Raw genomic sequence first — 25,583 nt, 5'->3', positions numbered from 1 at the left:
CTACTCGGGAGTAAAATATTCCCGCCAGCCAGCTGAGAGCATCCACCCTTCCGGGTCGGTCCGTTCAGCCAATCACAAATAGCTCCCTTCTCTAATTGGTCAAGGGGTGTGGTCACCATGAGCGTCACCGAACAACATTAAGAGTTATTGGTTGAGATTGGAAGCACGTTTCGCCAATAGAAAGCGGTCTTAAAGCGGCAGTGAGGGTGGCTGCGTGTTTCCGGAAGACGTGGCGGCTCTAGCCTGGGCTGTTTCCCGGCTTCATTTCTCCCGACTCAGCTTCCCATCCTGGGCTTTCCGAGGTGCTGTCGCCGCTGTCCCCACCACTGCAGCCATGATCTCCTTAACGGACACGCAGAGTAAGCACCTGCTCCGGGGCCCCCGCCTCGAGCCGCGCACACCCCTCGCCCGGCTGGGTCTCGCCCCTCCGCCGGGGTCAATGAATGAAGCTCCGGGTTGGGGGCGGCGGCCTGCGAGACAGAGCTAGGGCTGCTGGGACCCTAAGGGACTACTTTCGAGATGCCGGGGCTAGACTTGCAGTGGCGGACCTGACCTGGGAGAAGAGTCTGTGGGGCAGGGTGGGACGCCCTATCTGGGGAGGGGAGCTTTAGCCAAGAGTCTGTCTCATTCCAGGGTCGCGCTGATCTCATTCCCAGTGAGACAGGCGCTTTGTTCTGGGGGCTTGCCACAACAGAAAGTTTGCGTGGTGCCCGCGGCCCACTCTCGGGATCGTTTATGCGCATGACACACTTCGGGTCCTCTACAAGTCCCTGGCTGGCTGGTTATTTGGGAGGCGGTATTTTAAATGTCACCTACAGTAGGCTCTTTTTGAAAATGTCCTTACGCATACATGTGGCATTTTGAATATTCGCTTGCCAGTGCTGTAAGCAACCTTTTAGAAATCTCTTGAAACATTCTCACTTTTCTACCTGCTAAAGTTTCAAGCAGTAGAGAAAAGCCACTTTGTGTTCCATTAAAGGATATGTTTCGTTAGTATTGTATATTGTGCTTTGTGGCTTGTTTTATTATTTTAGCATCACTCTCCGCCTGCCAGAGAGTTCTCCAGGCCTATTTCATCTCTAAAGCTAGCATTGATATCGGTTTCCTTTTCTTTCATTATAATATTTCTACTTTCCTACTGCTTTTTGTTAATATTAATAATTTTTGTATTTATGTCTGCCCAAGCTCTGTGCCTCATCTTTTGATGGTCATAAGAGTCTCTTTTTGTCTCACTTTGCTTTATCTGCCACGCCTTTCATTTCATTCCAGTTAACTCAGATTTTCAATAAAGACTTAAACAGTGAATTGAAGTGAAAAATAGAAGTTTATTTAAAATCCCCTATTTTAAAGTGGAGTCTTCTTGTGGAGATTCAAGTCATGGCAGACCAACTTCACAGAGCTTCTAAGGCCTCCTACACACACTGCCACCCCCAAATCAGGCTGTCTTCCCTCCTGAGGCTGGACTGGGGCTGTTTCTTGGGGCCATCTGCCCCAAGGTTGCCGCCCACTTTGGTCCATTGGCCTGGCCTGTTCTGATCAAAGAAAATAAAAGTGTAGTCTTGAGGGGGTAGGAATCTAGTGTAATAATAATTACTGGCAACTATTTAAAGGTATTTTCTTTCAGTTTACCATGTGCTTTCATGTGAATCATTGTGCATAATTCTTATAAGAGCCCTGTAAGGCAAACAGAAGCATGCCCCTTTCATAAGTTAAATGAGGCACAAAAGAAATTGAGTGCATGGTCATAAAAAAAAGTGACAGAAACAAAACTTGATCCCAGGTGTGCTGGCTCAGAAACCTTTTGCACTGTACCCCACTATCACCTAAGAAGACTTGATATAAACTTTATTTGAGATCTGAGAATAATCAGTGCATAGAAATTATATTTTTGAAGGGCCGGGCGCGGTGGCTCACGCTTGTAATCCCAGCACTTTGGGAGGCCGAGGCGGGCGGATCACGAGGTCAGGAGATCGAGACCACGGTGAAACCCCGTCTCTACTAAAAATACAAAAAAATTATCCGGGCGTGGTGGCGGGCGCCTGTAGTCGTAGCTACTTGGAGAGGCTGAGGCAGGAGAATGGCGTGAACCCGGGAGGCGGAGCTTGCAGTGAGCCGAGATTGCGCCACTGCACTCCAGCCTGGGCGACAGAGCGAGACTCCGTCTCAAAAAAAAAAAAAAAAATTATATTTTTGAAGACTTAATATAGTGATGAGTGCCTGCTTTACATCCTTCCAAAAACGAGAGTGGGGTTGGACAATGGGCATTCTCCCTGAGAAGCATTCTCCTCACTTCATTAAATTTTGTGAGGGCGATGAACTTTTACTCTTTGCTGTTCACTTGTCACATGTTTTAGGTGAAACAGTGGATTGAAACAAAACGATTAGTGAACCAAATGCATTTTGGATTTCAAATTGTGTTTGTGTGTGAGTGTGTTTAACTGCAGAGATTGGCCATCATTCAAGTGATTTGTCAGGATTATTCTGGGATTTTGGTTTTTAGAGAGTGGCCAAGCACTGCTCAGAGTAGAATAAATGGAAATTCGTGATTATTTTAAGGGATTCTAGGACTTTCCTCACCGCCCCAAAAAAAGACAAGACTTATTCAGAGGGACGGAGGAGGGGCATGCTGCCTCTAAATCTTCATTGCATCACATTGTCTAAAAGTCTAGTGTGATAATTGCATTCTCCAGTACAGTTAATGTTCAATTGAATTCTTTCTTGACTTTTGTTTTTCAAAGGGTATAGTAAGAAAGACAATGCTGCTTTTAAAAAATTGTGAATAAGATATCAAAATGCTAACGGTGTTTGCCATTAGATTATGCATGTCTTTCCTTATGAAATTTCCACAGTATGCTCCTTGTGTTAGACAGATTCGTTTTATTAAATTGTTTTTATATTTTTTTAAACTTGTGGACAGTTTTTTAAACATGTGGGAGGAGTAAAGGAAGATAAGTTTATTTTACCGGATATGATTCTGATGGGAAGAAGGCAGCTCTATGCAAGGCTTTCGATAGCCAGAGGGCTTATGAATGCATAAGGATAGGGAAAAGGGGGATCCTGGAGATGAGAAAAAGGCACAGTGAGGCCAATTTGAGACTTTTGACCAGTGTGGATCAGGAGCTACTTGGCAATGTCATTGCCAGTACCAGTTGTGGCAAAGATGCTTTGGGCAATGTCTCCCGCTGGACTGTACTGGATAAAGTCGTGGAATATTTTGGTTCCCATGTTGTAATTGTAGGACCATTGTCTGTGGAGTGAGAGGACTAGTTGAATGCTGACTCCACAGACTGTTGTACCTGCCTCCACACCACCTGCACCCACACCACCTGCACCCACACCACCTGCACCCGCACCACCTGCACCACCTGCACCCACACCACCTGCACCCGCACCACCTGCACCCGCACCACCTGCACCCACACACACATTTTTGCTGCTTCTGTGATCAAGAACAAGTTACTGAATACCTCTAGGTCCGCAGTTGCACATATGAACCATAGGACCAGTGCTACTTTTTACCTCACAATTTTGTTAAAGAAATTATACAATTTTTGTATAAACACTTCATGACATGGTAAACCATACTCAGAGATTGGCCTTTTTGACTGCAGGTAGTTTTTAATAGTTCTACTTGGCTATGTTAGGTAACAAGCTAATATTAAACTTGAATCCCCTAAAAGATGCGTCCCCCAGAAGTTCAGTATACTCCAGTGTGCTTGAGTTTCATGTAACCAAACACCTTTAACCTAAAAAATAAAAATTCTGTGGGAAGAGGTGTGGCATTAATGGTTAAGCACATGAGCTTTGGATTCAAAAGACCTTGGTTCAAACTAGAAGTGTGGCTTTGGGCAACTTAAGTCAACTCTCTAAACTTCAGTTTCCTCCATCTTTAAAAAGATGTAATTATACCTGCATTCCAGTAGTATTGGAAGTATTAAGTTATATATAAGGTATGTGAAGCACTTCATAAGGCCTAATTCGTGGTAAATTCTCAGTACATAGTAGGTGTCTTTCCATATACCTTCCTTTCTAAAAACATCTCAAAATTTTTACATAATCATCAAGGTTATTTGTGAAAAGATAGAAATTAGTCATATTCAACTAACAAAGCTGCCGATGTTTAATCCTAACTACTAAATAGTTATTTAATAGAATTTTACTTGCTCTTTTGTCCGTATTTTCCTCTATGAAATTATGTCCACTATCCAAACAGTTAATTTGGTAAATTCTCTTAAGGCCTTTGATCATGAAAGTATCAGCCTCAAATTTTCACAGAAATGTGTGTTGAATTCGCTTAACTGGTGTATTTATAGACCAGGTACCTGAATTATTTTAGACTAACTTTGGGAACAAAAGGTGTCTGCAATGGAAGACACTAGTTATCAGGAAATTGAGCAGGTGGGGAATGTAGAAAAAGCTAAAGTTAATAAAAGTTTTCAAGTTATCAGAACATTTTATATGGCTTAAGATTTTTTTAAGTAGCTGTGACCTAGATTTTAGCTTTCTGGAGCTGAGGCAAAAAAAATTAAGCAATAGATCAGAAATCAGTGATAGGGTATTTTAAATTGTGCTTCTAAAAATACAGTGGCTTCTACTCTGACTCATCTGTATGCAGATTGTGCTTCTAGCTAAACTATGGATTAGTGGCTATTTTCTAAAATCAAAACTAAAATGATCAAGGAGGTAACTTAGTGAATTGTGCTTTATAACATTAATAGAAGAGTACATCTGTCACCTTAGAAGTTAAGACTTTTCATACTAAAAAAAAAATAAGACCTAGAGAATGCGCAGTCAATGAAAGTATTAATTTTATATGCAAGATAAACATAGACATTAAAGCTTGCACCTCGTCTACCACTGTATATTCAGTACCTGGAACAGTTCCTTGCATCTGGCAGTTGATCAACAATTCTTTGTTTTTTAATGAAACACTAAAAACCTAGAATATTAATATTAAGTAAAACAGTATTCTTTGAAACTTTGGAGAGGTGATTTTAGGTCTCTAGACCAAATATGTAAGTAGATTTATAGTTCAGGTAAATTTGTAGGTAAGTCTATAATAAGTAATCAAGAAATTAAAAGTGATGCCTGACCTTCTGCAAATTTGATTTTGAGAAGACCGGTACTGTGATTTTCAAAATATTTCTTGTTGCCATTGTGACAAGCAGTGTATAACTGGATAAAGGATATTGATTGTGCTGACCTACCATAACATTTCTAATGGAATAAAGAAGGAATCAATTTTAAGAAGAGGGAGAAAGAACTACAGATATTGTGCATATAAATAATAATTACAGAATGTGAAAGGAGATAAGTAATTAAAGGAAACCTATTCATTTATGTCTGATGCAAGAGAGCTTTTCAGAAGGAAAAAAACAAATTACATATTAAAACCAAAGGTTTAGAATCCCGATTTATCTTTTTTATTATAGCTATGTCTGAGAAATGCTATCTCCCATATAAGGCTTAGAAATTTTCATTCATGTTTTAAATTTTGAAATAATTTGCTGATAATTAATTTGTTACAGAGCTAAATAAATGTCATTATGAAGTTAACCTGCAGTGCTGAGTACCTGTTTTCTTATACCTATGACAGGAAAACTGGAGAATTTTCTTAGTTTACAGGGATGTTAATGTGACTTTAATTTTTCTCTGCCCTTAACCATATAACTTATATTGCAGAAATTGGAATGGGATTAACAGGATTTGGAGTGTTTTTCCTGTTCTTTGGAATGATTCTCTTTTTTGACAAAGCACTACTGGCTATTGGAAATGTGAGTTTTTAAATATATATTTTAACTAAATTTATAAGGAAGTTTTAACTACAAATGAATTATTACCTGCTATTAAGTTTGGGGAAAATAATTAACTATTACTCATAAGTAATTCCTGTTACATTCTCTATTTCCATCAGGAATGAAATCTGTCAGCTTTATGTTTAAATAAAAGGTAAACACTTAATGAGGTTTTCTAATTCCATAACTACTCTGTGAAGTGTTTGTCATGAGATTTACAATAGATTAAATGAAGGCTGCCTCTAAATAGGAGTTCACAATAGATGACTTGATAGTTTCATGTCTTGATAAGTTCACTAAAGTATTTTTACTTTAAACGTCTAAGACTTCACATTTGATTCAGCTGCATAAGATAGATTCTTTTTAGCCTTTTAAAAAAATATATCTATGTTAATGGTTGACTTGGTTAGAAAGGGATCTATGTTGTTTATTTGGAATGTGTACTATGCTATTCATGTGTGGAGGTTATGATCCAGAAATAAATAACCCTTCTAAGGTAGTGATGACACTGTATGTGTGTGTGTATATACATATATACACATATATATATATATTTAGGCTTTTAATTGGAAATAGGAAAAGATAAAGGATAGCAAAATTGTTCAAAATTGATGTCTTAATAAATGATAATAGCATTGGTAGCCTAGAATATGAAGCTTAACCATTAGGCTTAATATGTATTTGTGTGAAATATTTTTCACTAAAGAATGTTAATGGGGAGGGCAAGTATTTGGAAAGAAAACCTGGGGAAAGCAAGCTCTTAATACATCACCATTTCTTGTCCACAGAATACATTCAAAATATTTGAAAACACATGGTTGTATTTTTATTTCTGCTGCCACCAGATATTCTAGAGTTTATAAAACTAGAATCTTCTTGGCTTCACGTTGTTTCTTCTGCTATCAACTTAGCCATGTCAATATTTCTCCCATCCATAGAAACTCCTGTAGCCTATGATGAATATTTCAGAACCAAGAGGAATACCCTTGGGTGACATATTTATGGGCAGCTTTCCTCTTTATGCCTTGCCAACTCATCTGCTTGACTAAGCCTTCCTCATCCAGCTAAAACTAGGAAAACTACTGCAGACACAGATGCCCCTTGGTAACGTCTAATCTTTCTTTGTTTCTCTTTTTCTCCATTTAATCAAGATAGAAGAGGAATGAGACAAGTGGAACAAAACTACAACTTTAACATGCATAACCCACTCCTTGGTTCTGCTTCTTGGTTGTACATTACAGTACTGTCTGGCCAGTTGCCCACGTTAAAAGCCAAACAAATGTGCTTCTTTTTTTGTATTGAGCTTTGACTTTACTTTTAAAATTTATGCAGTGTGTTTAACTACCTTTTCCGTGTTGTATTTTCTTTCTCTTTTAGGTTTTATTTGTAGCCGGCTTGGCTTTTGTAATTGGTTTAGAAAGAACATTCAGATTCTTCTTTCAAAAACATAAAATGAAAGCTACGGGATTTTTTCTGGGTGGTGTATTTGTAGTCCTTATTGGTTGGCCTTTGATAGGCATGATCTTCGAAATTTATGGATTTTTTCTCTTGTTCAGGTAAGGCATATTATTGTCTCTTTCAGTAAATCAGTGTGTCAGATAGTACAAAAACTCAGATATTTGCATCAGTTGGAGTAAGATGATGATCATTTCCTTAAATGGAATTTTATTTAGGTTGAATCTTATAGGTTTAGATGAAGCAACTATAAAAATGTTTATCACATGTAAATGATTGCCTAATGGTATAAATTATCTTATATTGTCAGCACAATAAAGTTTATTTTATTGGCATTTTAAGGCACCATCTTTATGTTTGATATTTTTATCAACTAAATAGTGGTAGGTAGGTAGGTAGATAGATAGGTAGGTCGGTCGATCGATAGATAGATCGATTGATCGATCCAGTATTTTAGTGTGTAGAATCTTATACTTTGTAGCTACTACTACTTGATGCAAATTTATTTAGCACATATACATATTAGAAGATTGTTTACCAAATACACCACTATGGGAGATTTTGATCAGGTAATATTTTGTAAATGCCAGTTAGCAGGTAAACAATAGTATGTGTATATATCTATATGAAAATACCTTTGGCCAGGTGCGGTGGCTCATGCCTGTAATCCCAGCACTTTGGGAGGCCGAGGTGGGCAGATCTCCTGAGGTCAGGAGTTCAAGACCAGCCTGGCCAACATGACGAAACCCCATCTCTACTAAAAATTCAAAAATTAGCCGGCTATGCTGGCGGGCACCTGTAATCCTAGCTACTCAGGAGGCTGAGGCAGGAGAATTGCTTGAACCTGGGAGGTGGAAGTTGCAGTGAGCTGATCATGCCATTGCACTCCAGCCTAGGCAATAGAGTGAGACTCTGTCTCAAAAAAAAAAAAAAAAGCGGAAAAGAAAATACCTTTAAGTAGGGTTGAGCTTAATTATTTATTCCAGAAATGCATATCCTTTGTCTTCTATCTGCCAGGCACTGTATTACCCACAGGAGACATAAAAATAAATTAAGTACCAAATCTGCTTTAGAACATCTCTCATTTCTATTATGTAAAGTAGACTCTAAAAATACCAACAGGATATAGTCATAATGCCATTATAAATATATGTGCAGAATATTGTAGGAGCATGATTAAAAAAATTAGTAAATTCAAGGAGAGGTAAGAAATGTTAACTGATAAACTGGGCTTTGAAAAGTGGGTAAGAATTTATCCTATAAATGAGAAAGGGAACGACGGTTAACTGAACAGAAGGAACAGACAGATGAAAATATACAGCTTGTTCTGAAAAGAATGAATACTCCTAGAGAACAGGAGCATGGGATCAGCTGAAGGAAATGGTTGGTAATGAAACTGAAAATGAAGCCTGGAGCCAGGTTACAAACGTTCTTTGATGACTTGTTAAGAAAAGTATACCTTATCCTGTAGTCACATTTGGGCTGGGGGAGCAGTGTTTGGAGAAGGTCGGGGGAGTGGGGCACAGAGATTTTTAAGCCAGAGGTGGTACAACAGGGTAGATGTTTTAGAAATGTTGTTCTGATATCAGGATAAAGTAGGTATTAAAGAGAAAAACTGAAGTCAGGGGAGCCAGTCAAGAGGCTGTTAATACAGTACAGAATATAGAGTGATAAGCCTGGAATCTTGGAGTACTTTTGACATTTTAGGGTAGGTGGAGAAAAAGAAGAAAACACAAGAAGAGACTAGGAAAAGAGGTGGGAGAAGAACTAGGAGTACAGCTCATAGTGGCTAAGAGAGAAAAGAGTAAAGAAGAGTTTGTTTTGGCAGATGTATCTTGCAGCAGCAAACTTCAGCACCTTAAGAACTAAGAAAATCATTGGCTTTCCCAGTTATGTGGGTGTTTTAGTAATGAAGGTTAAAAGCCAAAGCTGATCTTTGAGGTGAATAAAAAATGGGAAGTCTTAGTATCATTGACAAGCTTGGAGTAATACATAGGTTTCGTGGTTTAGAGTGCTTTGTGGTAAAAATACTAGTTTTTGTTGCTGGGTTTTGTTGTGTTCTGAGATATTCTGAGCTGGAGATTTAGTGCCAAGGGTCTTTGGCGTTGTTTTTCTAATATTCATGATCCTAAATAATGGCATTTGAAATCACACATTTTTATGTTTTAAAACAATACTTAAAACAGAATAAATGATCTTTTGAATTCATTACTACTACAAAATAATTGTGATTTTCTTTGAAACACGCATATATACCATCAACATAAATACCTGTCTAATTTAAAAAATTCTACTTTCTGTTTAATTCTTTATTTTGACTTCTGCAGATTCATAACAGAATCTTACTGCTTAATTTCTGAATTCTATTCATTGTCGTATTTTCATCCCTATCTAACTCTGTGAAGAAAACAGCTTTTTTTCTGTACTCGTGTTAATCACAATCAACACAGAAGACTGCTGTGACCAAATGTGTGGGGGGTTTTCCCCATATCGCAATCAAACAATTAGTTGTCTACAACAGACAACGGCTCGGTGTCCTCCCAATATAGTTCTGACACTGTCTACATGGCGATAGCTCCAGATCACACAGGTTAAGGGCTCAGTCCTACAGCTGTCCTCCACTCCCAGTGATGCCAGCCATAAGCCCCAGGTTGTTTTACCCATGCTTCTGACTGATCAGCTCTAAATTGAGGCTCCCACAATCTCCTGTTTGGATCAGACTGATTTACTAGAGAGGCTCACAGAACTCAAGGAAACACTGATGTTTACTAGTTTATTATAAAGGATATTACAAAGGATACAAATAAAGAGATGCATAGGGCAAGGAAAGGGGGAAGGGTCACAGTTCCCCGCCCCCCCCGCCCCACACTCTCCCCAACCCACCATCCTCCGAGAACCTCCTTGTGTTCAGCTATCCGGAAGCTCCCTGAACACTGCCCTTTTGGGTTTTTATGGAGGCTTCATTACTAGGCATGATTGATTATATTATTGGCCATTGGTGATCAGCTTCACCTTCAGCCCCTCTCCCCTTCATGGAGGTTAGGAGGTAGGTCTCCAATTTCCAGCCCTCTAATCTTGCCTTGGTCTTTCTGGTGACCAGCCCCCATCCTGAAGCTACCTAGGGGCTGCCAACCATTCATGATAACTCATTAGTTTACAAAAAGACATCACCTTGTAGAGACTGTTAAGTATTTTCAGAGTTGTAAGCCAGAAAATGAGGTCAAAGACCAAATATGTATTTCGCAATATCACAGTACATATTTTAAGACCCAGGAAAAGTTTACTTTCTTTGCATTTTTAAAATAAACTATTTCATTCTCTTCCTATATTGAGGTAGCTTAACTGATCTACTGTTAATTTTAAACTGGTTAGAAGCTGTGTAACTTCTGTAGACTTGTATTTCTACCAAGAAAGAATGGGACATACTGTGAGGATCAGTATCTGGCAGGTAGCCTCTTGGTGTTAACTAAATGTTTTGACCCTTAGTACTTATTTAGTAAATGATAGCTATTATTATTTTCATGGTTCTACACATATGGTCTCAACAGCCCCTTTCTTTTGATCAGTTTCACCCCACACAACCTATAGTTGGAGAAATCTTCAGCAGTTGAGCTAACTCATAATCTGAGTTATAGCTAGGCCTCATGTACTTCTCACATTTTTACCAACAATCACAAAATTTTTAATAAAGTTTGTAGTTATTTCTAAGTTTGAAGTCCCTCAATTATTCAGAATTTTAACAGGATACTTTCTTTTTCCTTGGTTAGCAATTGTTTTGAAAATAGAAAATGTGTAAATATTAAGAACCTTTTTTTTCCCTCTCCCAGGGGCTTCTTTCCTGTTGTCATTGGCTTTATTAGAAGAGTGCCAGTCCTTGGATCCCTCCTAAATTTACCTGGAATTAGATCAGTAAGTAATCATGTATATTTTAAGCCAATAAAATATGTATTTTGATGCTTTTTACTTCTAGAAATTTGAGTAATTGATACATGGTTAATTGATGAGTTTTGTATTATGATGTAGTTACCTCACATAGATCATGAGTACCATGAAGACCAAAAAATAATGATTGCTAAACCTATAAAACGTGAAATTTTGTTTTACTGTATCCATTTCTGGATCCATATTCTTTATTTTTTAATGTTACTCAGATTTGATATGCCATGCTACCTTTCTCTTTCAGAGTTCAGAGCATTTTTTAACTTTTATATAATCTCTAATATTAGAAGCAATAATGTAAAAAGGAAACCATTATTTCCTACAAATATTTTGTTTCTCAGACTGTATCACCAAGTAGACTAGATTAAGGCAGTTAAATAAGGCTGAGTGTGGTGGCTCACACCCTGCACTTTGGGAGGCTGAGGTGGATGAATTGCTTGAGCCTAGGAGTTCGAGACCAGCCTGGGCAACATGGTGAAACCCCATCTCTACCCCCAAAGATACAAAAATTAGCTGGGTGTGATGGTATGTGCCTGTAGTGCCAGCTACTTGAGAGACTGAGGCAGGAGGATTGGCTTGGGCTGAGGAGGTCAAGGCTGCAGTGAGCCATGATTGTGCCACTGCACTTTAGCCTGGGTGGGTGACAGAGTAAGACCCTGCCTCAAAAAAAAAAAAAAAGAGTTGAATAAAGCACTATTATACTGGGATTCAGATGGTAAGAGTCTGTTCCCAGCTCTGTTGACAGTTTGAACAAGCTTGTCAAGTTTGTTTTCCAGTGTGTGCCTTGGTTTCCACCTTGATAAAATAAAGGGAATCAAATCAGAGAAAGGTTAAAGAGAACGTTTTCAAAGTTAACAAATAGAGTTTCTTCCTTTTTTTCAATATTCATTCAACAAATGTTTCGTACTAAACTGCTACCTTGAAGGTTGTAACATCTTTTGGTGGAGCCTTAGAAGGCCGTTCAGAATTCAGCTTATTTTTTGCCACCTTAGGAAAAAGCTTTCCTGACTCCCTGTGGCTGACTCAGGGTGTGCTTCTATAACATTCCTGTGCACAACTCTATCATAGCATTTACCTCTGTTTTTTTCTTCGGTTTTGTTTTTTCTTAGAGTCTCAAACTCTTGGGCTCAAGCAATCCCCCCACCTCAGCCTCCCAAAGTGCTGGGATTACAGGTGTGAGCCACCACACCCAGCCTTACCTCTCATTTAATTGTCAAAAAAAAAGGCTTCAGGCCATGCATGGTGGTTCACTCCTGTAATTCCGGCACTTTGGGAGGCCAAGGTGGAAGGATTGCTTGAACCAGGAGATCAAGGCTGTGTTAAGTGATGATCACACCACTGCACTATAGCCTGGGCAATAGAGCAAAACCTTGTCTCGAACAAAAAAGAAAAAAGAGAAAGGAAAGGAGAAAGGGAGGCACTTCCATGTAAAACTACAGTCCTTGAAGGCAGAGACAGGTTGTATTTTAGTCATTGTTCTATCCCCAGTGACCAGCATAATGTCTGGCATATAATGGAAACTCAAAATATTTTCTGCTAAGCAAGTGAATGAAGGATGGCCTCAGGGAACTGGCTCAATTTCAAGACAACACTAGATGACTGTCTCTTAGCCTACCTCCTCAGTTTCAAAACTAAACAAAATCCTTAATTTCTAGAAGAATCTAGGTGATCTAGAATTCAGCTGAGTTGGCTACAATCCTTTTGGCTCTAGGTCAGACCCATATCAGAAGTATTCATATCCTTCTTTGGATCGGTTTCATAGATCCAACTCTGTCCTAAATAACTAGGATAAACTAGCTTTATAGGAAAACTTAAAAGACCACAAATTCCAGTTAGGTTCAGGGAAGTTAATCAACTTCCTAAAGTTGTTCACAGATTTTTATAGATATTTCTAGAGAGAAAGTTCATAGCATTTTATTGAATGCTGAAAGAGCTAAAGAATGGCTTACCTGTGGAAGAATAAGTACCACTATAAGCCTAATCCCATTTCCATCCCCAGGGTAATTTTAGGGTCAGAACCTTACAGCCAAGACAATCTAAATATTTCAAGTTACCTTTGGAGAGAGAATATTGTGCTTTCTCTCCACTTAAATTTACCTTAAAATTCTAATAAATCCATGAATTCTTTGAGAGCAACTTTTAGTTTCAGTTGCCAGCCACCTGTTTGTGATAATATAACAAAATGTTGGAATGTAGGCTTATAGGGGTATACTCTGATTTCATTTGCATTAATCTGCAAATTCATACAGTAGTCAGTGTTATTTATACCTAGAATGGCTTTTGAATGTACTGAAACTTCTAGTTACAGAGTCGTAATCATTATTCGTGCCCTTAATTTAAGGATTCTCAAGAATTTGCATAAATGGACACCCAATACAATAGAATATGTTTCTTATCGTTATTCATCATGATAAGTGCTTATGTAAAACTGTGAATCGTGAAATAAAATAAATGAGATGATTGCTAGAATTTGATAGTATGACCACCTGGGTTATGTAACTTTTAATGTCTCTGCCAATTATATACAATATCAGTCTTTACATCACCATCTGGAATGTTAAAAAAAAAAAAAAAAAGCCCAACTACTTTATGTTTGGGGTGGAATGACCAAAGTAAATAACCACTTACAGTAATGTGTGTTAAAATTTATATTCAATAATTATAAATTTATGCTTACATCATTAAATCTATCTTTAATGTCATTACCACTTTCAATCCAAAGTCCAGAATACACGTTTAAAGTATTTTTAGTCAATAACTGTTGTTAACTATTGAACTTAATGGAGTTAAATCTGTTTGTCCAAAGACTACATAGGCCCAGAAGAGATCCACAGTAATGGTCAGTTGAAATATCTTATTGGGTTCATTAATGCATGAATGGCTGACATTTCAGTTTTTTTATGTTTTTATTTTTTATTTTTTGTTAAGCTAGCAGTGTTATCTTCATCTTACACAATTTCTTTATTCATTGTGTTGCATTTTTCATGTTGCACCCTTAAATTCATATGTATAACATGTCATGCAAAAAACAACTTTTAGAAAAAAAATTTTATACACATTTATGTATCAGAAGATGATGGTGAGTAATACTGGATTAGTCATTGTCAGTCATACCTTAAATTTCCACAACTCTTCTTGTAAGGCTGGGTTTTTAAAATCAACATTTTAAATATTGATATAATGTTTTATAATGTTCTGGGCTTTCTTTAATTATCTGTTTTTCTTCTCCTTACAGTTTGTAGATAAAGTTGGAGAAAGCAACAATATGGTATAACAACAAGTGAATTTGAAGACTCATTTAAAATATTGTGTTATTTATAAAGTCATTTGAAGAATATTCAGCACAAAATTAAATTACATGAAATAGCTTGTAATGTTCTTTACAGGAGTTCAAAACGTATAGCCTACAAAGTACCAGCAGCAAATTAGCAAAGAAGCAATGAAAACAGGCTTCTACTCAAGTGAACTAAGAAGAAGTCAGCAAGCAAACTGAGAGAGATGAAATCCATGTTAACGATGCTTAAGAAACTCTTGAAGGCTGTTTATCTTGTTTTTCCACAATGTGCGAAACTCAGCCATCCTTAGAGAACTGTGGTGCCTGTTTTATTCTTTTCGTTTTATTTCGAAGGCTCAGGAGCATCCATAGGCATTTGCTTTTTAGAAATGACCATTGCAATGGCAAAAATATTTCCAGTTGCACTGTATCTCTGGAAGTGATGCATGAATTCGATTGGATTATGTCATTTTAATGTATTAAAACCAAGGAAACCCCATTTTTGATGTATGGATTACTTTTTTTTTGTAAACATGGTTAAAATACAACTTTTGTGGTTCTTCTGAATCTTAATATTTCAAAGCCAGGTGAAAATCTGAACTAGATATTCTTTGTTGGAATATGCAAAGGTCATTCTTTACTAACTTTTAGTTCCTAAATCATAGCTGACTAAGTTTGGTCAGCAACATACTCCGGAAAGTCTCATACTTCTTGGGAGTCTGCCCTCCAAAGTATCTGTCTATATCATTCATTACATGTAAGTATTTAACAAAAAAGCATTCTTGACCATGAATGAAGTAGTTTGTTTCATAGCTTGTCTCACTGAATAATCTTATTGAAGATACTAAATGAAGCAAACCAAATGGATTTTTTCCATGTCATGATGTAATTTTTCTTTTTTCTTTTCTTTTTTTTAAATTTTAGCAGTGGCTTATTATTTGTTTTTCATAAATTAAAATAACTTGATAATGTTTACTTTAAGACATGTAACATGTTAAAAGGTTAAACTTATGGCTATTTTTAAAGGGCTATTCATTTAATCTGAGTTTTCCCTTATTTTCAGCTTTTTCCTAGCATATAATAGTCATTAAGCATGACATACCCTTCATATGATCACTCATCTTGAGTTAATTAGAAAATACCTGAGTTCACATGCTAAAGTTATTCACTGTAATAAACTGGCTATAGTTTCTTAAGAACATGACACTAAAAAAAATGTGTTTTATTTCCACCATTGCTGATTATTAGACAGTAGGAAATAGCTGTTTTCTTTAGTTTTACAAGATGTGACAGCTTTAGTGGTAGATGTAGGGAAACATTTCAACAGCCAAGGAACTATTTGTTTTACCACTGATTGCACTGTTTTCTTTTTTTAACAGTTGCAAAGCTTTTTAATGCGTAAAGGTGTAATTGAAATGTGTGGTATTTATTTACAAACATGTCTACAAAAATAGATTACAGCTTATTTTATTTTTAGTTAAATCTCCTGATATACAGAGAACTCCCAATCTTGCTCATCTAAATAAGGAAAGACTTGGTGTATAGTGTAATGGTTTAGTCTTAAGGATTACTGACATTTTTGGTACTTGCATTTGACTTATGATATATCTGTGAAAATGGGATGATATTGACAAATGGAGACTCCTACCTCAATAGTTAATGGAATAATAAGAGCCTACTGTTGTGTCTAATGTTCTTCAAAAAAGTAATATCCTCACTTGGAGAGTGTCAAATACATACTTTGAGGATTGACTTTATATAAGGTGCCCTGTAGAACTCTGTTACACAAATTTTTGACCCATATTATTTACAATGTCTTGATAATTCTACCTTTTTAGAGCAAGAACAGTATCTGCTAATGTAAGGGACATCTGTATTTAACTCCTTTGTAGACATGAATTTCTATCAAAATGTTCTTTGCACTGTAACAGAGATTCCTTTTTTCAACAATCTTAATTCAAAAGCATTATTAGACTTGAAAGGGTTTGATAATCTCCCAGTCCTTAGTAAGATTGAGAGGCTGGAGCAGTTTTCAGTTTTAAATGAGTCTGCAGTTAATATCAAATGTGAGTTTGGGACTGCCTGGCAACACTGATATTTCTTATTCAGAACCCTTGATGAGACTATTTTTAAACATACTAGTCTTCTGATAGAAAGCACTATACATCCTATTGTTTCTTTCTTTCCAAAATCAGCCTTCTGTCTGTAACAAAAATGTACTTCATAGAGATGGAGGAAAAGGTCTAATACTACATAGCCTTAAGTGTTTCTGTCATTGTTCAAGTGTATTTTCTGTAACAGAAACATATTTGGAATGTTTTTCTTTTCCCCTTATAAATTGTAATTCCTGAAATACTGCTGCTTTAAAAAGTCTCACTGTCAGATTATATTATCTAACAATTGAATATTGTAAATATACTTGTCTTACCTCTCAATAAAAGGGTACTTTTCTATTAATTGGTGGTCAAGTATATCTGTGTTATGAAGTTCTAAAAGCTAATTTAGCATTGCAAAATAACCTCATTTTTTAAAAATTAGCCTTATATGCAATGTTTTCTTATTTATCAAATGATCTTCACATCTTTCATGTCCAAATTGTTGAAATGTACTAATGAATACAAATAGACTTCAAGTAAGCAAAAACATTCTTAATTTTGAAAACTGTAAAATAAAGTCGCTTACTTTGGGCAATATGCTATTTTTTTTATATCAGACTCTTAAGTTTGTATATTATGTTATTCAATAGACATTTTCTGAGTACCCCTTGAATGCTAAAAGTCCTGTGTTGAATGTGGGAGACCGAGGAGAACAAGATGTGCCATCTGCTCATTAAGTGCTTATGATGTTAACATTGCTTGTAAATTCTTAGACATATTTCCAAATAACTTGTCCTGACTTGTACTGCAAACAAATGGTGGTAGAAGAATTTATGGTCTAAACACCCCAACGTCTTATTTTTCTCCCAGTCAAGAGTTACTAAAACTATTCAACCTTCAACTGTGTTGAATAGTTTTAGTAACTCTTGACTGGGAGAAAAGCTGTGTGATTGATTCGCATTTTCCAAAGGTGTCTGGAGGAAAAAAATAGTATCAGCTTTAACTCTGGGAGGTTTGTTTTGAGATGTAATTTCTTTTGCAAGTCTGTGTATGTATTCAACTTAATGTAGCGTATGTTTTTGGTTTCTTTGTGGCGGGGGTAAGAGAATTGTTTTTAATGTAGGCCTAGGGATTTAGAACTGTCACTGCTATTTGTGTTGTCCAGAAGCCTGCCACAGAATTTGTATTGCCACGGGCAGTTGGGACAGTTTTCTGAAAGCTGCTATGATTGCTGCCATTAATTGCAAAATTTAAAAAGTGGTCAGGGAATTTAGGAATTGGAGAAATGCTTAAATATTTTTTCTCAGAATGGAAAGGATCTTAAGTCTTCGTCACGTAAATAAGACCACAACACCTGCAGTCTTTTGACTGTAAATTTTATTAAGGCCAAAAAAAACCACTGGCCAAGTCTACCACTTAAAATACCCAGTAAGTATTTGTTGAATTCACTAATTTAGCTGCAAATCCAGACCGTTGTTGGGTGAATGGGAAATCTTGAATCTGTTATTAAATATCCAGCATATTTCTCTAATCTTGACCTGAGCCAAAAGGCCCCAACCTCAGTTCTTCTGTTACCTGTATCCCTGTAGGAGATTGGACACTAGAAGCATGCCCAAAATTCTTCATTGACTAACATGCGTTTCCATGACCTTAGCTTTACTCAATTCTCAAGGCCTGATTAAAATGTCACTGCTATCATATCTTTACTGACCAGCTAGGCCCAAACAGCTGCTCCTTCCCTGTCCTCTCATATAACTTTCCACTTGCTTTGTATTGATTTGGTTTTGGAAAAGATTCTTGAGGTTCGAAATCTCCTCTTACGTTTGTATCTCCAGTTCCTGGCATTTAGTAGGTGCCCAGTAAATGGTTTAATGAGTGAAAGTTCATTCTTCCAGCTCTTCTGGTGCTGGCCCCACTGATCACTTCTGTTTTTGTTGTTTGTTCGTTTTTGTTTTTTGAGACGGAGTCTTGCTCTTGTCACCCAGGATGGAGTGCAGTGACATGATCTTGGCTCATTGCAGCCTCCACCTCCTGGGTTCAAGGGATTCTCCTGCCTCAGCCTCCTGAGTAGCTGGGATTACAGGCGCCTGCCACCACACCTAGCTAATTTTTGTATTTTCAGTAGAGATGGGTTTTTGCCATGTAAGCCAGGCTGGTCCCGAACTCCTGACCTCGTGATCCGCCCACCTTGGCTTCCCAAAGTGCTGGGATTACAGGCTTGAGCCACCGCGCCCGGCCTGATCACTTCTAAGATATTGAAATCAGCCTCTATCAGCCGTAAAGTTAAATCTAATGATCTGGCCCCCGCAGAAGTCTACCTTTCTACTTCACATTCCTTAGGACGTTACTGTACCCAGTAGCTTGTCAATGGAGAGAGGGATCATAGATAAAAGAAAGACCATGCCTCCAGATTGGCTGCCCTTCTTCACAAAAAAGGGAGGCTGCTGGGGAAACCAGAAGCTACTCCTGAAGTTTTGAGGCTGGTGTGAATCACTGATACTCAGTTTTCCTTTCTTTCCAATATGAAATGAAGAGTTTCTTGGGTTTTGTTTGTCATTGGAGCTGGTATTATGAAGTAGAATTATCCCAAAGAGAAAATGAAATTTATTCCTTAAGTGACAAAAGCCAGAAATAATACCCTATGACAAGAGGGATCACTTGCACAATGGTCTTTTACACATATGAAATAATACTGATAATAATGGGTAATTGAATCCCTGAAGAAGACTCTTCTGAAGTGATGTGATCCTGTGAGGTGACTATGAGTTCTGTGGCGGTATAAGGACCAGTCTTGGTGCTAAAACACTAACTACTATGTAGTGTCATGTCAAGTCAAACTATGAGTATGCGCCTAAGTGAAATTCAGGATCTACTGCATGAATTTGGTATGAAAATTGAATGTAACAGTGGGTGTCAAAGGGCTTTCTCAAATTTAAAGTGTTATGAAAATAACATGTATTATTGTCCTGAGAGTATTTCTGGCCCAGTGATATAGATTAGAAGTAGGACAACTGACTATCCCATCTTCCTATTGATCACACCTGGCAACAGCTGGTATTCAACCTAATTCACATTTATAATGGGATCATTCTTCACATTTCTGAGCTACCAATGTTTATATGGCTCAACATTTCCAAAAAGCTATCAGTATTAGTGTTTTGTTGTTTGCATCTTAATCCAAGACCTTTTTGCTACATTTGTCCTCTGTCTTTGTGCTGCTCCTACATAGCATACACCATTAGCAGCCATGTCTTATGAATTATCCTGTAGTAATGGTGGGTGTATATTAATTCATATGCACTATTCTGTCATTTTGGAGATGAATGGTAAAACATCTTAATCCAGAAGATAGTATGAAACTGGTGAACTTGAGTCTTCCCTGCTTCACTTTTATCTGCCCCCAACTCCCTAAACAGTACTTATCTTAACTCTCCTCAGAAAACCGATATCTTCATATTTTCTCCTTCTTCTCCCGATCTGTAGCTCTGGAGAAAGGATGTGAAACAGTTTGTAAACAAAGAATTGCAATATTATCTGCTTCAGGGTGTGAGCTCATCGGGAATCAAAGTGTTAAGTAAAAGGAAACCCGGGTTCAGACATTGGCCAATTAATGGGAAGTTGTATTTTAGATAGCAGGCCTTCTTAATGCCCCTAAAGCCCCTCCTAAAACTGGTAACCCTTTGGGGAAATGACTTCTTTCATCTGATGATGAGACAACTAGCCTAAGGGGCTGAATAGAAGCCCCAGAGAAGATTGAACCCATATCTTTATTCATGCTATCCAACCCAAATTCTCTCTATGCTGTCATCAAAAAGTAATTTAGGCATTTTGTACCGTAATAGCCATATTGTCCAGGTAACCTTATCCAAGATAGCAGCTGTTTTCCTTGTGAACACAATAATCACTGACCTTGAAAGAATGTCATTTAAACAGTGACAGGTGATCATTGGTTAAATAGGTTCTGGGCACTCTACAGTCGACTACAAGAATCCAGGTAACAGCGATGAATTCAGAACAGTCTTCATTGAATGTGCCTTTAAAAAAGGCTTAAAAGACCATTTGTTCAACATCTACTGCCTGGTCATACTGTCAGGAGAATAAAATTCAAGGGCTTTACCTATTTTGGTTTTTTGTCATTGTTTGTTTTGTTTTGTTTTGTTTTATACCAAATATTGTAACTTAACCCACGTCTTGTTTTGGACCTGTAAAAACCTTAAAAGCTTTGTGATTTAACAAAAACGTTCTATTGGGGTTCAGTGCCCTTTGGAAATCCTTTTAGAAGTAACACATTCCAGCATGTTGATAAGACTGCAATATTGATAATATGTCAAAACCGTTCCCTTCTTTTGTGCACATTAAACTGAAAATGGCAGCTTTGACGTAAGACATTTGCTTGTGAATTCGTTAGCTAACCTATTATCAGCAAAGCACATTTATTTATTCTTAAAATTGTAAGTTCAAAACACATTTTATTAGTGATTCATTTTCCTGCTCCTCTTCCCAAAACCTTTGTTTTGGGTACGGAAAGGAGTTTGACTTATTTTTCAGGTAACCTAGTAATCAGATTTCACATGTGACTATTTAAAATATAAACACAGCATATTTCACTTCTTTTATCACTCTTTTTTGAAGGAAATTGCTACAATCCTTAGAAATGAAAATCCTAAAATCTCACATTTGAAGCATTATTATAATAGCATCCAGATAACCTTTTAGTCAGTTTTTATCTTTCTCCTCTCCTACGACAGTGGAAATAGAAAATTACACTAATGCCTCTAGCTTTTTCCTGCTTTGCTTTTTTCCTTGAAGACAGTAAATAGTTCTCAAGTTTCTACTCACATACTACTTTCTATATTCCATTCTCATTTACTAACCAAACCTCAGTTTTCCTGTCTGCATATCAGTGTCAAGTCTAAATATCAGTGCCCGAACTCCAATCTCTTTTCCAAGTATTTGCAAGTAGATAGCATCAGCCCTTTAAACTTCAATCCCAAATGAAACTTACCAGTTCTCTCCTCAGAGTCCCTGCTATTTCTGTCTAGCCATTCTTCCAGCCACACAAACTCTGAGGTTTAGTTTTCATCACTTCTTATACCCCTAAATCTTTGTTACTCAAAACGTCCAAGGGTCAATAGCATCTATCACCAACACCTGGGAGTTTACTAGAAATGCAGAATTTTGGGCCCCACCCCAGGTATACTGAATCAGAATCTGCGTTTTAACAAATTCCCCAGGTGATTCCCATGCACATTAATATCCGAAAACCACTGCCCTAACTGAGAAGGAACTGCTATGACCTAAATGTTTCTGTCCTACCAAAATTCACATGCTAAAATCCTAAACCTCAATGTGATGGTAGCGCATTTGTGAGATAACTAGGTCATAATGGTGGAGCCCTCATAAATGGGATTAATGTCCTTATAAAAGCATTCCAAGGAGTTTGTTTTCCCCTCCCACCCATGTAAGAACACAGCAGAGAAGACAACAGTCTGCAACCCAGAAAAGGGCCCTCACCAGAACCCAACCGTGCTGACTGGACTTTGATCTTGGACTTCCCAGCTTTCAGAGTTGAGTAAGGAATTTCCATTGTTTATAAGCTACCCAGTTTGTTGCATTTTGCTATAGCAGCCTGAATGGACTAAGAGAGGGACCATCTCTTTCTTTCATGGTAACTTAGTATGTGGTGGATACTCAGGTCCTTGTTCAATCTCTGCCTATGTATATAGATCTTTTAACTGAATATTGATATACTTGGAATCTTATCCCTCTTGCCTTCTAAGAATTTCCTTTTGCTGTTATCCTCCCTTTCTTCTACATCATGAATTTCTCCTTCCCTACTGATCATCCCCATCAATATACATGTCTTACAAATGGTTTCTTAGTTGTCACATCAATAGAAACCAACAAACATGGCTGATTTGGGCAAAACAAAGATTTTATTAAAAGGACACTGCAGCTGGCATCACCACTGCTGGAGCACTGGATGCTGGAACTTGCCACTAGCACTGTAGCTAAGACTACTCCAGAAACTCAATCTACTCCAGAAACTACAACCCCCGCTTCACCCGAGCACTTCTTCCATCCTGGCGTGAGATTCCCCATCTGAGCATGCTCATCTGATTGGTGAAGCCCGTGTCATATGCCCACATTCTCCCTGATAGGGAGGCTAGAAAAGTGACTATCTGGCATTTTCAGTTTGTACAACAGAAGAAACACTCTGCTTCCCAAAAAGATTCATAATTTCATAATTCATAATTCAGGGAATTTTAGGAATTTCCTAGAAATGAAAGGATTTGGATGTTACCTTAAGCCCAAAAAGTATAACAAATCTTCCATCTTATCTTTAAAAAAAAAAAAAGATTTCACAGGCCAAGTGTTCCTATAATCCCAGAGGTTTGGGAGGCTGAGGTGGGAGGACTACTTGAGGACAGGATTTTCAGCCCAGCCTGAACAACATAGTGAGACCCTGTCTTTAAAATAACAATAACAATAATAATAACAGTAAAAAAAAATTCTCATTTTTTTCCTTTCCCTTCTTTTGTGACATCTCTAAAAGAGATTGTTTATTCTTGGCTTTAATTTATCATATCTTATTCACTATTCAACCAACTCCAATCTTGCTTCTATCCTCAAAACCATCATATTCCAAATCCAGTGGGTATTTCTTGGAGCTCACGTTGCTTGACCTCCCAATACTACTGGATCTTCACTTGGCTTCCATGGCATCAGGGTCCCCTGGAATTTCTCCTTTCTTTCGACTCTACCTCAACCTCCTTTTCTGGCTCTTCCTCTGCTCATTCTCTGTGCATTTGTTTTCATAGCTCTGTTCCTGCCACTCTTCTTTAGCCCCATTCACTCTAAGTGTTGTGTTTAATCTCATCCCTTTACTGGTTTTAAAATTCTTAGAATTCTTAAAATTCTTAAAGCTAATCATTTCTGCCCCCCACCAAAAAGAAAATCTGTAGGCTGGTGACCTCTTTGCTGACCTCTATTGAGTTTTGCATTTCCAACCTCCTATTTTGTACTTGTACTTGGATATTTTTAATATACATTTTAATTTTAATATGCCTATATGGCAAGTGTTAATTTCCCTCTCTTAACTTGCTTCTTAAGAAGTTTCTCTAATTTCAGTAAATTACTTCATAATTTACCCACAGTTTTATCCATAAACCTAAGAATCATTCTTCATTTATTTTTTCTCACACTCTCATATCCCTTTTATATACAAGTTCTATATTTTCTACCTCCACAACATGCATTCCAAATTCATTTACAGCTCTTCTTTCCCTGTGTGTACCATCCCAGTGTAGGTCATCATCATCTTTTGCTTATAATCATATTTCCACATCAACTGGCCCATTTCTTCTTTTCAAATCTCATTTCAAAGCACCTCCCCTGTCACTCACACAACTCTGCCTCCATTGGCCTCTTTCCTAGTCCCCAAGCAAGCCATGCTCTTTGCTGTCCATAGATTTTGCTTTTCTTTCTTCTATTGAGAATGCCTGGAATACTAATTCCTGTCCCAGCTTCTCCCATTGCTTCACCTTATCCTTCAAGACTACCCTCTGTTTTTAACCTTCCCTAAAGTAGCCCACCACTTATCCTATCACATCACCTTGCTTACTTTTACTTAACAATTTAAAATATTCTGAAGTTACAGTAGTCCCTGCTTATCCGTGGTTTCACTTTCCATGGTTTCAGTTACCCATGGTCAACTACAGTCTGAAAATATTAAATGGGAAATTCCAGAATTCATAAGTTTTAAATTGTGAGTTTTAAATCTGAGTAGGGTGTTGAAATGTCTCACTGTCCGGCTCCAGCCCACCCAAGACATGAACCATCTTTTTGTCCAGCATGTCCATATGTAAACACCACTCTCCTATTAATCAATTAGTAACCATCTTGGTGAACAGATTTAAAAAAAGTATAATAAGGCATATACATATCAGTGGTTTCAGGCATCCACTGTGGGTCTTGAAACATGCTCCCCCACCCCACACACACACACCTGTGATTAAGGGGTAACACCTGTGTCTTATTTATCTATTCATCAGTTTACTGTGTACCTTAACTAGTAGGTAACTTAGATCAAAGCAGAGACCATGTCTTTTCAGTGCATGGATGTGACCCTTGAAATAAAAGGATTGTGTGTCTCATAGTAGGCACTCAATAAATATTTGCTAAACAACAGAATGAATTGATAATTAAGTGAATGACTGATGTCAAATTCCATTGAGATTCCCAAACCTTTTCGTACATCTTTAGCCATCAGTGATAGACTGATAGCTAGTTACCCAAGACAAGTTTTCTTACTTATTCTTTTACTTTTGATTCTGCCTTGGACTATTGATTGTTTTCATTAATAATAATAATAATAACACACTACTTTGGGCAGCTAGTAGGAAAAGCAAGGCCAATGATGCTGACACATTCTGAATGTCTCCTGGGTGATGCAATCAGTATTTAAACAAATAATTTCTGCCCATCGATCATTCCTCTACTTCCTGCAATGAAGCTCCCTGGAGGAGTCATCAGATTCTCAATCTTGCTTGAAGACTGACAAGATGTCCCTGTGGACTCCCAGACTCTACTCCAGATGGGGAGATGTCCTTAACACCAAGATTTTAAAAGCTCCAATTTCAGAGTAAGAGTCGAAAACTCACAGATAAAATTATAGTTATTTCAGGGTTCTGAAAAGATGCAGAACATGAAGGTAAGCAAAGGCTTTATTAACTTGAGACTTCTTAGCTATTTTTTAAAACGCTTCATAGCATTTTACCTATTTCATGTTTAATAAGGATTTTAGAGTTTAAAGGATATTTGAACGATATGCCTTTAGAATAACAGAATCATTTGATTTTACTAAGAAAAAAATTCACATATTTACTTATTCTTCATTTGGGTGAAGTAATACAAATAATATGTTTCTAAATGTTTTTTCAAGTGGACTCTTTGTGAATTAACTAGAAGGTAGAAGGGAAACACCTCCAGAAAACTGAGTATTAAAACAGAATATTGCGAGAA

At 37.3% G+C, this 25,583-nt stretch overlaps 1 protein-coding gene across 2 annotated transcripts; it reads left to right on the top strand.

The window, feature by feature from the left end:
- Positions 1–175: 175 nt before the first annotated feature.
- On the top strand, positions 176–16,920 carry GOLT1B (golgi transport 1B). Of its 2 annotated transcripts, XM_012502450.2 has the most exons (6): positions 198–359; positions 5,683–5,774; positions 7,173–7,351; positions 11,078–11,159; positions 13,996–14,028; positions 14,425–16,920. In XM_012502450.2, the coding sequence occupies exons 1-5, from the start codon at positions 335–337 to the stop codon at positions 14,002–14,004; spliced, it is 387 nt and encodes a 128-aa protein (XP_012357904.1). In that variant the 5' UTR covers positions 198–334; the 3' UTR covers positions 14,005–14,028; positions 14,425–16,920. The 2 variants fall into 2 exon arrangements, with proteins under 2 accessions (XP_012357903.1, XP_012357904.1); XM_012502449.2 differs by lacking the exon at positions 13,996–14,028 and having other exon boundaries at positions 176–359.
- The last annotated feature ends 8,663 nt before the right edge of the window (positions 16,921–25,583 follow it).

Source organism: Nomascus leucogenys, chromosome 23 (assembly GCF_006542625.1).
Source record: "Nomascus leucogenys isolate Asia chromosome 23, Asia_NLE_v1, whole genome shotgun sequence".
NCBI classification, from domain to species: domain Eukaryota; kingdom Metazoa; phylum Chordata; class Mammalia; order Primates; family Hylobatidae; genus Nomascus; species Nomascus leucogenys.
The sequence above is the reverse complement of the archived record's forward strand: the minus strand, read 5'-3'. Positions and strand labels throughout refer to the sequence as shown.

What these genes read in the sequence shown, in the direction of transcription:
- GOLT1B (XM_012502449.2), top strand. Translation starts at nt 335, where the DNA reads ATGATCTCCTTAACGGACACGCAGA. An exon ending in CACTACTGGCTATTGGAAAT is followed by an intron (nt 5,775 to 7,172) that starts GTGAGTTTTTAA and finishes TTTCTCTTTTAG; the next exon opens with GTTTTATTTGTAGCCGGCTT. An exon ending in ATTTACCTGGAATTAGATCA is followed by an intron (nt 11,160 to 14,424) that starts GTAAGTAATCAT and finishes TTCTCCTTACAG; the next exon opens with TTTGTAGATAAAGTTGGAGA.